The 14630-nt window shown below is 24.2% G+C and overlaps 1 protein-coding gene across 2 annotated transcripts in view; it reads right to left on the bottom strand.

The window, feature by feature from the left end:
- Nucleotides 1–525: 525 nt before the first annotated feature.
- Nucleotides 526–14630, bottom strand: part of LOC122503824 (protein tyrosine phosphatase type IVA 1) — a 72441-nt gene continuing 58336 nt past the window's right edge. For both annotated transcript variants that reach the window (XM_043614541.1, XM_043614542.1), the window contains exons 2-6: nucleotides 12692–13027; nucleotides 10417–11012; nucleotides 9581–9712; nucleotides 5855–6021; nucleotides 526–3223 (exon numbers count right to left, since the gene is read on the bottom strand). In XM_043614541.1, the coding sequence (XP_043470476.1) occupies nucleotides 3112–3223; nucleotides 5855–6021; nucleotides 9581–9712; nucleotides 10417–10530 (525 nt within the window). In that variant the 5' untranslated portion in view covers nucleotides 10531–11012; nucleotides 12692–13027 and the 3' untranslated portion in view covers nucleotides 526–3111. The remainder of the gene's footprint in view (nucleotides 3224–5854; nucleotides 6022–9580; nucleotides 9713–10416; nucleotides 11013–12691; nucleotides 13028–14630) is intronic.

Here is a 14630-nt window from a genome sequence, read left to right as displayed (position 1 = left end):
CTGATAATATCTTTGATTACTAGAAAATATCATCTGCACTGAAATATATATAGATAAAAACTATAAGTAGCATTTCGATTCCATTTTTTCTCTAATGCGACACAAGTTTCGATTTTTTTTTTATTTTTATTATTATTATATTTTTTTTAATAACTTTACATTTGAATTTTTTGTTTCGTTTATATATACGTATAAAAAAATAAAACAAATATTTTATATACTCAAATTCTTGAAAAATATCTAAACTTTATAAAATACTAAAACATTGTTAAAACTTTGACAATTATATATTATGTAATTTATTATTTTATAAAATAATAATTATTTTTTATTATCGTGAATATTAATATAATTATTATGGATTAATAAATTTACACAACATATAATTTGTCAAAGTATTTTGCGAACATTATGAGATTGGTTGAAAAAGAGAATTTTCCTCTGATTTGTTTTTTTTTTATCGAAATCATCTAATTTGCTTTTTTTCCTTGTTTTTGCTTGAATGCGAAAGAAATAGTTACAAAATACATTTATATTTTTTAATTAAGTAATTCTTATCAACATATTTGAACTAAAGTAAGTCGAAGAATGGTATATATTATCAATATTGGATTTAGGAATCGACACGATTTTTTTTATCTTATGAATGACCCTCGTCCCATCCTCTGGTAAAAAATATTGCAGTGCTTTTTTCCTTTTTTTAATATTACAAAAAAAAATTAAAATAAAGAAAATTGGATTGTGTTCCAGTTTTCTGTTTACTCTGTTTGTTCTCAAACAACCGTTTTTCTTATCGATAAATTAAAATCACTCGCTCACTGGAATTAATCACAAAAATAATTTTCGTCAAATAAAAATATGTTTTCCATTTGACAGAATTTTTTTTACAATTCAATAACATTTAATATTACATAATATAATTTTATATAAAAAAAAATAGAAGAAAATTTTATATAAAAAATATAAGAAAAATTTCATAAAAAATGGAAATTTGTTTCTAGTGGGAAATTGATTTTTTAAAATGGTTGTTTTCGATTTCAAACAGAAGAAACAGTTTTCTTAAAATTCTTTTTAGAAGTGAATTTGACTATTTTTTGAACACAGTTTAGTGTGGTGCGCAGACTCGCTGATAATTTTAGCAAAATTACGTATAACAGAAGTGTTTTTTTTGTATTCAGAAAAGGAACAAGTATTTTTTTTTCTTTTCTGTTAAGTACTGAATTAAGAACATTTGTAAAAATGAGATTAGAGAGAGAGAGAGAGAAAATAAATTAGATAAAATCATGAGCGAGCTGCGTTTCAAGTGATATATAAATCTGGAGTGAATTACCTCACCTTTGTTTTCACAATTCAACTATTCGTCTTTCGAATTAATGCTTATTTTCAAGTCCAATAAAGAGTTAAGTGTCTCACCGGCTCCATGTGTGCCATTGGAAATGCAACGTAGCGTCACTTCATTTGGCGATCTTTGTTCGTGATAATTGAACGAGAGATTTTTTTTTCTTTACATTTTCAATACACTACAAATTCGTTAAGGCTTAATTATCTTAATTTAAGGAGATCAGCATTTTAAAATTAGCCGAAGCTTCGAAAAGAAGCAAAAAAAATAAATTTTTCCAGCACTTTCATTGTACTTTCTTTTGCAAAGAATAAACTCAAGCCAGGTGAAAAAAAAAATTAAAAAACAATTTTCTTTTTAATCCTAATGTGATGTTTGGTAAAGGTCATTGCACAATTTAAAGAGAAAGATGACAAAGCAATTTTTACAAAATTTCAAATTGCTCCAAAGCGAAAATTACAATTAATATGGAAACCATTTCAATTTATTTAAAAAAAATCCATTATATTAAAAAATTGATCCACGAAAAATGTATTTTCTCAAAAAAGAATTGAAAAGTTTTTTAAAAAGCAATTTTCCGTTTTTATTTCTCATCTTTCTTCTCCTCGTCGCGCTCCTTAAATCGAAGAAAAAAAAATGTACAAATTTCAGACGCAAAAAAACAAACTTCTCGTAAATTTTTTTTACAAATGCTTTTCATGAGTCGATTTCTTTTTTGAAAATTTCGCCATCAACGAGAAGAAAATGCGTCTCATTACAAAATATAATTTACAATTCTTTATTAACCTAGATTACTATTTGCGTGTGTACAGAACGCAAATAGATAATTTTACTAGTCACTTCTCGCTTTGTTTAGAAAAAAGAAGGAAGAGAAGAAAAAAATTAATAGAAAAAGTGTTTATCAAATACTTGCAAGCACGATGAAACGCGCTTATCGAAAGATTATCACGGAAAAGCAATTCAGTTTTTCTTTAAATAAATGTTTCATCGTGTTTGCCCTTCGACGGAAGGTCAATATCAATTTCACTCTCTGATAGAAATAATATACTTTTCCAACATTAAAGAGATCTACACAATTTCACAATATAGTAAATCTCATTATTTTCCCTCCCTCTCAATTTATCACTTGATTTTTTTCCAATTTCATTTTTCGACATTGCAAATATAATGCAAATTTGTCACTAAAAATTAATCACTCGCAAAAAAAGAGCAAATTAATTTTTCAAATCTCTTAACACAATTTATGTGGCACGAAGCAATAGATCAAAATTATTTTTTTCTTTATCGAAAAAAATCCTACACTAATTTTGCAGAAAAAAAATAAAGAAAGAAAGAGATTTAATTTAAAAATTCATAAAAAATAAATTCAGGTAAAAAACAAGTTCGAAAATACTCGATTTTTAAAAAATTGTTTGAATTAAAAAAAGTTTAAAATAGTTGAATAGATGATCAAAGAAAAATAGATTAAAGCTTAAAATAATTGATTAAAAAAAAAAAAGAAAGAGGCCTCTAGTATAAAAAAGCCAAAAAAAAACCGGCTCGACTAAAAAGCGAGAAAACCGAATTTCTTTTCTCGGTGAGATTTCGAAAAATAAAGTCTCATCACTTTATGACTCGAATTACAAAGACTTGTGTTGCATTTCCATTGACAGGTAATTTTCAAGCAGTAATGGCACGACACAAAATTTGTCGTCTGACGCATAAACTTATACAATAATGTGTACCAATTAGTATCAATTATTATAGTCGCTTTCAAAAAAGAATTATTTTATCTACTGGACGCAGCAAGAGTTTTTTTGTCCGTTCTTGAGCTTCAGTCGAGACTTTGGACGATACTTTTCCAAATAGGCCAGCTGCTTGGCATTGATAGCACCTCGTCTCTTTCTAAAATTTTCCAAAGAAAAGCAAACATTTGTTATTATTTTTTCCTCTATTCTCTTCTTATTGTTTTTTTTCAGTTCCGGAAAGTTAATTTTTTTTTCTATACTAATAGTTGTTTATACAGAGTTGCCCAAAAATTGAATGACTTTTCCCTGGTTTTCAGATAGAATTTTGACTTTTTCCCTGACAATGTAGAATATTCTAAAAATAAATAGATATTTACTTATAAATAAATAGATATTTATTTATAAATAAATATTTACTTATAAATAAGTAAATATTAAATATCTATTAAATCTATAAATCTATAAATTATATTTTAAATTATAAATATATTTTAATATATTTTAATATATTTATTATTATTATTATTATTATTATTATTATTATTTATTTATTTTTTAATATATTTATTTATTTTATATATTTTAAATTATATTTATATATCTATAAATCTATCTATATATTATCTATAAATCTTAAATATCTATAAGTATTATAGATATTTACTTATAAATAAATAGATATTTATTTATAAATAAATATTTATTTGTAAATGTCTTCAAAATTGTAAAATTATCCTAAAAAACAATATCTTTTTTCTTGGATAATTATTTAATAATTATTATCATTTTTTCATAAGAATTTAGATTTTCAAAAAATTCAAATTTATTGAAATTCAATAATTTAAAAGAATTGCTACTCTAACTTCTCCAAAATTATTCTTTTTAATTACAGTTGAACTATTTTCTAAAATTCATAACAAAAATTCTTTTCTAAATCAATTATTTTTAATTATTTTTGCGGAAGTTCTTTGAAACATAAAAAAGTTAACCAAAAATAATTCTGAAAACCACTTATTTAAAATTCAATTTTACCAAATTTCGATTATTCCAAACTTTTTCAATTTTAATATATTCAAAAGTTCAACCAATTTATAAAAAAATCAATTAAAAAGTTTTCAAAAACTAACTTTTTGAGAATTTTTAATAAAAATTATTTAAAATTCAAATTTTCTAAAATTTCAAATTGGAACTTTTTGAAATTCAATCTTCTTCTATATTAATAATCGTTGTATTTCGAAAATCTGTTCGCAGTTTGAATTTATTTTTATTCGTTATTTTGTTTCTTAAATATTTTGGTAATTTTTTTTTTTAAATGTTTTAAAATTAAAATTTAATGAAATTCTAATTTAATGTTTTGATGAAGATTAAATTATAACAATAATTAATTCAACAAAATTTTTTTTCAATTAAAACTCGTAATTTAATTTTTAATCTGAAATAATTTAATTGTTTTGTGGAATTTAATTGAAATTGTATAGAAAATAATTCAATTCTTTTAAATAATGTCATCGAAACATACGAAAATCTAATTAAATTGCATCGAAAAAATTTGTTAACATTTTTAAAAATAATTAAATTGAATCGAAGAATTTTATCAAAATTTTTAAAAGTAATTCAATTCTTATAGAGAATTTTATCAAAACATTCGAAAGTAATTGAATTTTTTAGAAGAATTTTATTATTTTTAAAAATAATGGAATTGTTGAGAAGAATTTGAACCAAATTTTTAAAAATAGATAATTCAATTCTTGTGAAGAATTTTATTAAAATTTGTGAAAAGAATTGAATTAGTTCGAAGAAATTCATTAAATTTTTTTAAAATAATTAAATTCTTTCAAGAAAATTTTTACTAAAATCATATTGAAAATAATTTACTTCTATCGAAGAATTTTAATAAAATTTTTGAAAATAATTCAATTTTTATAAAGAATTTTATCAAAACATTCGAAAATAATTAAATTGTTTCAAAGAAATTTATTAAAATTTAACATTTTTAAAAATAATTTAATTATTTAGGTATAAAAATAATAAATATTACTGAGAAGAAATGGAAAATAATTTTTGAAATTAGTTAATTCAATTCTTTCGGAAAATTTTATTAAAATTGAAATTTTATTGAATTGAAATAATTAAATCCTGTCAAGAATTTAGTTGCAATTTTATTAAAAATAATCGAATTTTTTCCAAATAGTCGAAAATAATTGAATTGTTTCAAAGAAATTTATTTACATTCTTAAAAATAATTGAATTACTGCGAAAAGTTTTATTAATATTTTTTTAAAAGAATTTAATTCTTTAGAAGAATTTTATTAATATTTAAAAAAAAATAAAATTTTTGCGAAGATTAATTAAAATTAATTAAATTTTTTGAAAATAATACCTAATAATAAATTATTTAATTAGTTAATAAGTGAATTTTAAAAATTTTCAATCCGAAATTATTCAAAAAAAGAAGAATCTAATATTTTTACAAAGTTTTAATACTTTTGATATTTTCAAAAGTTGCTAAACACTAAGATCCAGCATTTTCTCATAAATTCTAAAAATTTAATATTTTTCCAGTATTTTAGATAAAATTCCCTGATTTTTTCCTCATTTCCTTGACCTATGGCAACCCTGATGTAGCAAAAAGAAATTGATTAATTTTTTATTAAAAATTTTCTAGATTCTCTCTGTTAGAAAAATAATGTTTATATAAGACAATTTTCCTGACTTGTAATTAGAAAAACTTTAAATAGAGAAAAAAAGGGAAATTAAAAAAAAGGAGGAAAAAAGAATGTGAACTCACTCTCTGATTAAAGCAACTGCGTCTTCATACTTGAGGCCGAGCTCGATTAAAGCAAGAACAACGAGAACAGGTGCCCTTCCAAGTCCTGCTACGCAGTGCACAGCAACGCATGCATCAGGTGATTCTCGGAATCGATTTTTTAGTAATTCGAACCACTCGTCTACAACCTGTGGACCATAAGTAATTTCTAGTTTTTAAACAGTACTAGAAACATGTTTAACCTGTTTAATCGTGTACCAAAGACCTGGATACCAACTTGGATAAAAGATCACATCGCAATACATGCATACAATTTTAACAGAAAATTTATCAAATGATACATTTTTTTATAATAAAAGTGAAAAAAATCTCTTCTCTAGAAAAATTCGAATTTTCAAAGTGTCAGGCCTCGGATCGACTTTAAGGAGCAATAAAAAAAGTCGTTTCCCTGATTTCCAAAAAAATTAAATTTTTCCCTTGTTCAGCGCTCGAACCAGTGAAAGTATTTAAAAATACGGACTTTGCGGACCAATTGCTAACAAAAATATAAACAGTCAGAGTCAAATAAGAGAACATTTTACTTAAAACTATAAATTTAATTTTTCATAACTATAAAACATGAAGATATCGATAACTCCGAGTCTTTGACTCGAAGTGATCGATTTCTTCATGTTTTATTTAATAATTAAAGATGGCCCAGTGATAAAATTATTATTTTCAAGAATATTCAACTAAAATTCTTCTTAAAATCGATTATTTTTAATAATTTTAGAAAAAGTTCTTTGACAATTTTCAAATCCATTTGTTCACAATATTCAATTTTACGAAATTTCAATTATTCGTAAATTCTTCAATTAAATATATATATTAGAAAATGAAAACTTCAAATAATAGGTATAAAAAAAATCCGCAATTAAACTTTCTCAAAAAAAAAATTAATTCCACAGAATTGTTAGTTAAAAATACCTGAAAAATTGAAATTTTCAAAGATTTTAATCTGAAACCTTTTCAAAATTCAATTATTTTTAAAAATTTATGCTCTAATGCTTTTAATATTCAATTTTTATCTCAAACTTTAACTAAAATTCATTTTTAAATTAATTTTTATTAGAAAATTATCCTACGAGAATTCAATTTTTTAAATGCAAAAAAAAACAATTTATTGCATAATTGCATGTTTCTTAAAATTGTATTCTCATAAAGAATTGTATCAATACATTTTTAAATAATTCTTTTGACGAATTTTAATAAAATTTTTAAAAATAATTACATTTTTTCGAGGAATTTAATTAAAATTGTATTATTTATCAAAATAATTGAATTTCTAATAAGAATTTTATTATTTACCAAAATAATTGAATCCCTGTAAAAATTTTATTATTTATGAAAATAATTGAATGATTGCGAAGAGAATTATAAAAAAAATTGTAAATAATGAAATTTCTGTAAAATTTTTATTATTTTTTGAAAATAATTAAAGGTTTGTGTAGAATTTTATTAAATTTTTTTTAAATAATTGAATTCTTTTTGAAAATTTTATTAGAATAGTAAATCCTATTAAAAACACTGGTTTACAGTGAAATTGTCAATCGAACAAAACAATTTTTTTTCGAATAGTAGGTGTTTTTTGAGTAAGAAAATCATAGTTTTAATTTTTTTCCCTCGTGCAGTTTTTCTGTAGCTTCAAATTTTGCATTTTCGAGGTGCGACGCCACTTAAACTTACCTGTAGGAAAATTAGCTTGTCAAAATATAATAAATGAGGTATCATTGGAAAGGTTATTAAATTACCTTTCGATCCATAGGTCACAGAATAAAATTCAACAAAAATTGAGAGAGTTACAGTCGATTAAAGATGAAATTTCATGACAATTTTGATGATTTTTAGACATTTGAGTAACTTCTACTATTTTTTTCTACATCAAACAGGAAAGAATGTTTAGGTTTTAATTTTTTTATTGATAGACTATATCATTACACAAATTTTGAGCCCTTGTGGACCTTGATTGGATTAAAAATGACAATTCTACACTAAATTTAGTGAACGAAACTACATTCTTCATTTTTAGTATCCCTTAAACATTTGCAGCAAAAATTGAAGTAATAAAATTTAGTTAAGCTCTAAAGTTACTAAAATCACTAATAAAGGATTTCTGAAATCGTAGATTTCGAATCCAATGTTAGTTTTCTAAATTTCAAAATGGCGGATCCAATATGGCGGACAAGTTTTTAAAAATCGATTAAATTCGTCTTAAATTCGTTACTCGGGGGTTTTCGGGGTCGCTGATTACGAATCTGATGTCGGATTTCGAAAATTGAAAAGGATGGATTCATAATGGTGAACGAGTTTTTTAAAATCCATCGAATTCGCACCTATTGGATCCGCCATTTTTAATTTTTAAAATCTGACATCGGATTCGTAATCAGCGACCCCAAAAACCCCCGAGTAACGAATTTAAGACAAATGTAATCGATTTTTAAAAACTTGTCCGTCATATTGGATCCGCCATTTTGAAATTTAGAAAACTAACATTGGATTCGAAATCTACGATTTCAGAAATCCTTTATTAGTGATTTTAGTAACTTTAGAGCTTAACTAAATTTTATTACTTCAATTTTTGCTGCAAATGTTTAAGGGATACTAAAAATGAAGAATGTAGTTTCGTTCACTAAATTTAGTGTAGAATTGTCATTTTTAATCCAATCAAGGTCCACAAGGGCTCAAAATTTGTGTAATGATATAGTCTATCAATAAAAAAATTAAAACCTAAACATTCTTTCCTGTTTGATGTAGAAAAAAATAGTAGAAGTTACTCAAATGTCTAAAAATCATCAAAATTGTCATGAAATTTCATCTTTAATCGACTGTAACTCTCTCAATTTTTGTTGAATTTTATTCTGTGACCTATGGATCGAAAGGTAATTTAATAACCTTTCCAATGATACCTCATTTATTATATTTTGACAAGCTAATTTTCCTACAGGTAAGTTTAAGTGGCGTCGCACCTCGAAAATGCAAAATTTGAAGCTACAGAAAAACTGCACGAGGGAAAAAAATTAAAACTATGATTTTCTTACTCAAAAAACACCTACTATTCGAAAAAAAATTGTTTTGTTCGATTGGCAAAAAAAAGTTTTTAATTTGTAAACCTGTGAAATCATTGAATTGAGGAAAATTTTTGAAAATAATTGAATTTTGGAGAAGAATTTAATTATTTCTAATGATAATTGAAATTTTGACGAAAATTTAAAAAAAATTTTGAACATAATTGAATTTTTTGCCAAGAATTTTATTACTTTTGAAAATAACTGAATTTATGCGCTTAAAAGACTTAAAAAAGAAAAGCGAGACTTTTTAAAGGAAAAGATTTGACGAAAAAAGTCAAAGAAGTCAAAACTATCCGAGGCCTGTTAGTTTCTTTTTCCTAAAAGTATTTTTGGTAATTAAATTACTCCTTTCGATTTTCGGAGACAGTCTTCCAAAATTGAAAAAAGGAGCAATTTAATTAAAATATATTTGAAGAAGAAAATACTTCTTATATTTGGTAATATTAATATAAAATTATTTTTATATGTATAATTATATTTTATCCAAATTTATTAAATTATAAGAATTTTTATTTTCCTGTTTGGACAGAAAATATTTTGTCGTTTTCTAAAATTGAAATTGATTTTTTTTTCTTTTCATAATAATGTCTTTAGTTGGCAGTGGATTTATTTTCTAATATAGAATTTTCATTTCATTCACCTCATTTGGTGGGAAGGTGCCATCGTCGAAAACCAAGTCGATGACGTCGATGCCCTCTTGTCTGAGTTCATCAACTTTGTACGTTGGTTCACAAACTCTTACTACTTCTTTAACATTGTGCCTCTTCAGTTCCTAGAAAAATAAAAAATTTTCGTTACTACCCAAATATTTCAATAAATAATCCCCAATAATCCAAGTGGTGAAGAAAAACGAGAAAAATCGTTAAGAAAGAAAAAGAGAAAATTGTACAGGAAAAATATTTCAGGAAATTTTATTTTTATTAACAGTTTCATTAGTTGGCTTTAATTTACTTACTTAAGAATTTAATTTATTTATTTCCTTCTTTCAATCTTATCTATTTACATAAAATATGAAGCGAAAGAAATAAAATAAAATCGTTTTTTAATTTAATTTTCAAAATTATTTTCATATTATTAAAATTACATTTTAGTTATTATTTTATTCTTTTTTCTATTTCTTTATTTATTCTTCTCATTCTTTTGTAATTCGGGTGTTTAATTTAACACTATTATTAGTGTTTCTAATTTAACACTATCATTAGTGTATTTAATAAGAAGTGAAAAATTTATACGAAAAGATCAAAATTAAGACAAAAAGTACGAATCTCAAGAAAAAAAAAATAATTCCAGGTGCAAAAAGAAACGAATAAAGCAATTAATGGAATAAAAATAAGGAGGTAAAAATAGATCGTATAATAAAACGAGCCCTTCGAATCAATTTACGACGCCATAAAAAAAAGAGTAAAAAAAAGGGTAGAAAAAGAGTAAAAAAACGGGAAGAAATAATAGCGTGGTTATAAAATAATATAGACTTACTTGAATAAAAGCATGGATGCTCTGATCGCTGGGCCGATCAGTAATGAGGAACTTCATATTTTTGAATTCAATTTCGGCTGGTGCCGGTCTGATGTCTTTGAACGTCATGTTCATTTCCTTCTTGATAACAAGAGGAAGTGTAAAAAAACCAGTTTTTCTTAACTCTTCTTTTTCTCTCCTTCTCTCACTCTCCTCTTTTTTTTCTTGTTATTTCTTTCCTTTTTATTTTTTTTTCTCTCTCTATTTCGAGGGAATAAAACACTCCTTTTTTTGAACCTCAACTACAAATCAAAACAACCACTCTTTATCAAGCAACAGAAGTTGGGATATTTTTTTTTTGTTTTTTCTTCTGGATTTAGTCCATAGCTTTCAGTCTTATAAAATGTTGTTTCTCATTTAAATCAAAAATTAAATACTCGTTATTTTTATACAGAGGACAGAACAATGGGTTTACATGTAAAATTTGGGGAGGGTGGTTAAGGTGCGAATCTCGCCGAAAAAGGTGAAAAAACTATGTTACATTAGGCGTTGCTGATATGCGCTTTTTTCCCCACTCGGAAGAGGGAACTTTTTCTTTAGACTACTCGGAAGATTATCTGTAACAAACAAATTAATTTACTAATTAATTATTTTTACTGAACAAATTTTTGGTATATTTATTTTCATAAAACAATATTTAATATCAAATTTTCTAATTAATAATCATCAATAATAATTCCAGTCTTTAACGGAATTTAAGTTTTAACGAATTGTTTCTACTTTCGTTTAACAGAATTATCTCTACTTGATTAAATTTTGAACTATTTTGAAACTAAAACTATTTTCAACTATTTTTGACTAATTGAAACTATTTTCAACTACTTTAAACAGAATTTTCATTTCATTGAATATTTTTGTTGAACGAATTTTCAATTTCACATGAAGGATTTTCAAACAAATGAAATTAGGTAGACGAACAAATGACACAAAAAGAATGTAAAAATATAAACTGATAGGTATTTAAATTTTAATATAAAATTGAAAACTAAACAAACTGACATTAAATTTAAAAATTTAATTTTAAACTGTTTCAAATGGAGGATTTTCGAAAAAATTAAATTAAATGAATGAATGGCTTAAAAAAATTTTGTATAAAAATCAAGTGACATTTAAAAATTCCATTAAGTTGGAAATTATTTGAAATAAAAATGCAGATAGGAAATAATTTGAGTAAATTGATATTTTATTGTGTGAAAATTGAATTGAATAGGATTTTCATTTAATAGAATTTACAGTTGGTTGAATTTTTTTAAATGTCAATTTTTTTCCATTTTCCATCCCATTAAACTCTGACATTGTTAAAATAAATAAATTCCATGTATTTTGAAAAGTCGTTCAAAAATTAAAAATTCGGACAAAAAAAAAAAAATCGGCAGAATCAAAAATTTGATATTAAAAATCGACTGAGTGAAAATTTCTGTCAAAATGAAAATATTGAAAAATTTGCAAACGAAAAATATTATTTTTTGAGTAAAAAATAATTTTTTCCTTCAATTGTTGATTATAAAGATTATGAACTTCACTGAGTTAAAAAATCTGTATTTCATTGAAGTTTGCAATGCAAAGTTCTTAATGAACGATTGAAAGGAAAAAAGTATTTCTGAACTAGATTATTTAATTAGCGACTTGAAAAAAATATTTTTCTGATCAACATTTTGTCTACAAAATATTTTTACGTTTGTACAGAAATCAAAAACTAAAAAAAAAAAAATATTCACAAACTAAAAATATTATTTTAAGCTTGAAAAATATTTTTTTTTTGCAATAGTTGATCAGTAAGGTCCCGAACTTCACTCATTGTCAGTGTAAAAAATTACACTTTACTGAAGTTTACAACCGTTATAATCAACGATTAAAAAAAAATATATTATTCAATCGGAAAACAATTTTTGGCTTATTAATTTTTCTTTTCAAAATTAAATTAATTAATCAACGACTTAAAAATAGTTTTCTGTTTAAAAATTTTTGCCTAAAAAAAAACTTTCGCACATTTTTTGATCAATAACATAAAGAAAAAAAAATTCTCAAACAAAACACATTATTTTCAGTGTAAAAAATATTTTTTCTTTCAATCGGTGATTATTTAAACGTTGTAAACCTCACTGAAGTGAAAAAGTGCAAAAAATTACAATTTTTTGCACTGAGTGAAATCAAGGTATAATAATAGCTGATAATTCAGAATTTAAAATAAATTTTGGAAATAAATTAAAAAAGTAATTGGAAATGAATTTCCCACCTATTTGGCACTGGGTGCTCCCAGATGAGGTGCGTTCGGTAACTACAGTGCCTGCATAAGATAGGGTAAATTAACAATTGCATCTAATAAATTCTTCTATTTCGCATATGATGACTAGCTGATGATTTCTGACTCTTTCAGGGCGATGTTCTCAGATATTTTCAATATCCTTTCCCTTCTTAATTTGAGATGGTCTTCCGCTTCTTTGCTTACTTCAGTGTGTATCTTTGTAGTTTTGGAACACTCGGACGATTCTCTCTATTTGTGTTGAGCCTGACAGTACTCTGCACTATCCAGTTGAAACTCCATGTATGTGAGGATGCACTCATCAGGAAACTGTAAATTAAAATTCATTATTAGTCAAATCTTCATTTTTATATTATTTTTATTTTATTATTTATATCTTTATTTGTATTTTTTATTTTCATTTTTACTTCTAATTTTATTTTTATTTTCATTTTCACTTTTTCTAAACAAAAAATTTTTCTTCAACAATTTATTAAAAAATTGTAATTATTTTCCAATTAGGAAAAATTTCCCCGCAACAAAAATTTGTGAAAAAATATGAAAAATTAGGATCTGCTTTCGGGTTTTTTTCGAAAGCAAAATAAAAAAAAATGCACCTGCCCTTAAACTTGCCAGAATTTTGTCGAGGCTGGGGTAATAAATTTTCACGTCGCAATTAACGATTTATTTTTAGACTGACGAGTGGATATTTCGGTCGTGTTTACAAGGGAAAACAATCGCTGTTTGTCGACAACGATGTATGAAAGCCAAGTTATCTAAAGCCAATTTTCAGGCTTGCGTGAATTACTTCGGCATGTCTCGTGGGGGGATTTACTCATCTTCCAAACAGAGAGAAACTCTACATGTTACATCGATAAATTGCGTTTGTCATTCACTCAAAACGTTATACTCTGTACATTAAAAAAAAAAAAAAAACTCAAGCGGAGATCAAATTAAAAAAATTTCTCTCATTCCATTGCCATTTTTCAGTATATTTAATTAATTGCAAAATTTAATCAAATACTATAAATAAATTTATTATTTACTATAAATAATAAAAATAAAAATACTACTACTACTACAACTACTACTACTATTAATAATAATAACAATAATGATATATACATAGTAATTGTAAAGTTAATTGCACTTTTTTGAACTACGAAATTTTTCAAAAATTTCATTTTTTTACAAAGTGTAAAAATATTATTAGAGTTAATTGTTTTTATTAATAATTAGGTTATTAAATTATTGTTATTATTGGGTAATTTAATTAATAAAAAACCACAATTTACATAAATTTTACTTTTTTATTTTTGTAACAAAAGAAAAATATGTAAATATTATTATTTAATTATATAAAAACACAGTTATTAATTAATATTAGTTAATTCATTTTAATTCAACAAATTTTTTTAAATTTTCTTTTAAATTTGTATTTTGATTGCTGACAAAATAATTTTTGTTAATATTTATATACTTGAGTATGTTGAATAAAATAAACAATTAATTTTAATTTAAACAAATTTTTGCTTTTTTTAATTAGTATTTTGACTGCTGGCGAAATAATTTTTTGTTTATATTTACGTAGTTGAGTATATTTTGCGAATAGTATAATTATTAAAAAAAAAAGATAAATAAAATTTTCAGGAAAGGGAAGTTCATTTATACCTGAATAGTAAGAGTAAATAATTTTCAAGAGAGAGAAAGAGAGAAGTTTTTGTGTCGATGCCAAGGCAAACAGCTGATTTAGTGCCGGGTTTAAAATTGAAGAGCTTTCTTCCGCCATTTATTCATTTGCGTGTATTTTAAGCCCAGTTACAACTCTTCTTAAAATTCAGCCCATTAATAATTTTATTGCAAATACTACAATATTTTTGTCAAAATTAAACAATTATTATTTTTGGAAAAATTCAAAATACAAGAAGCAGGA

This window comes from Leptopilina heterotoma, unplaced genomic scaffold (genome assembly GCF_015476425.1).
Source record: "Leptopilina heterotoma isolate Lh14 unplaced genomic scaffold, ASM1547642v1 Lhet_27, whole genome shotgun sequence".
NCBI lineage: Eukaryota > Metazoa > Arthropoda > Insecta > Hymenoptera > Figitidae > Leptopilina > Leptopilina heterotoma.
The sequence above is the reverse complement of the archived record's forward strand: the minus strand, read 5'-3'. Positions and strand labels throughout refer to the sequence as shown.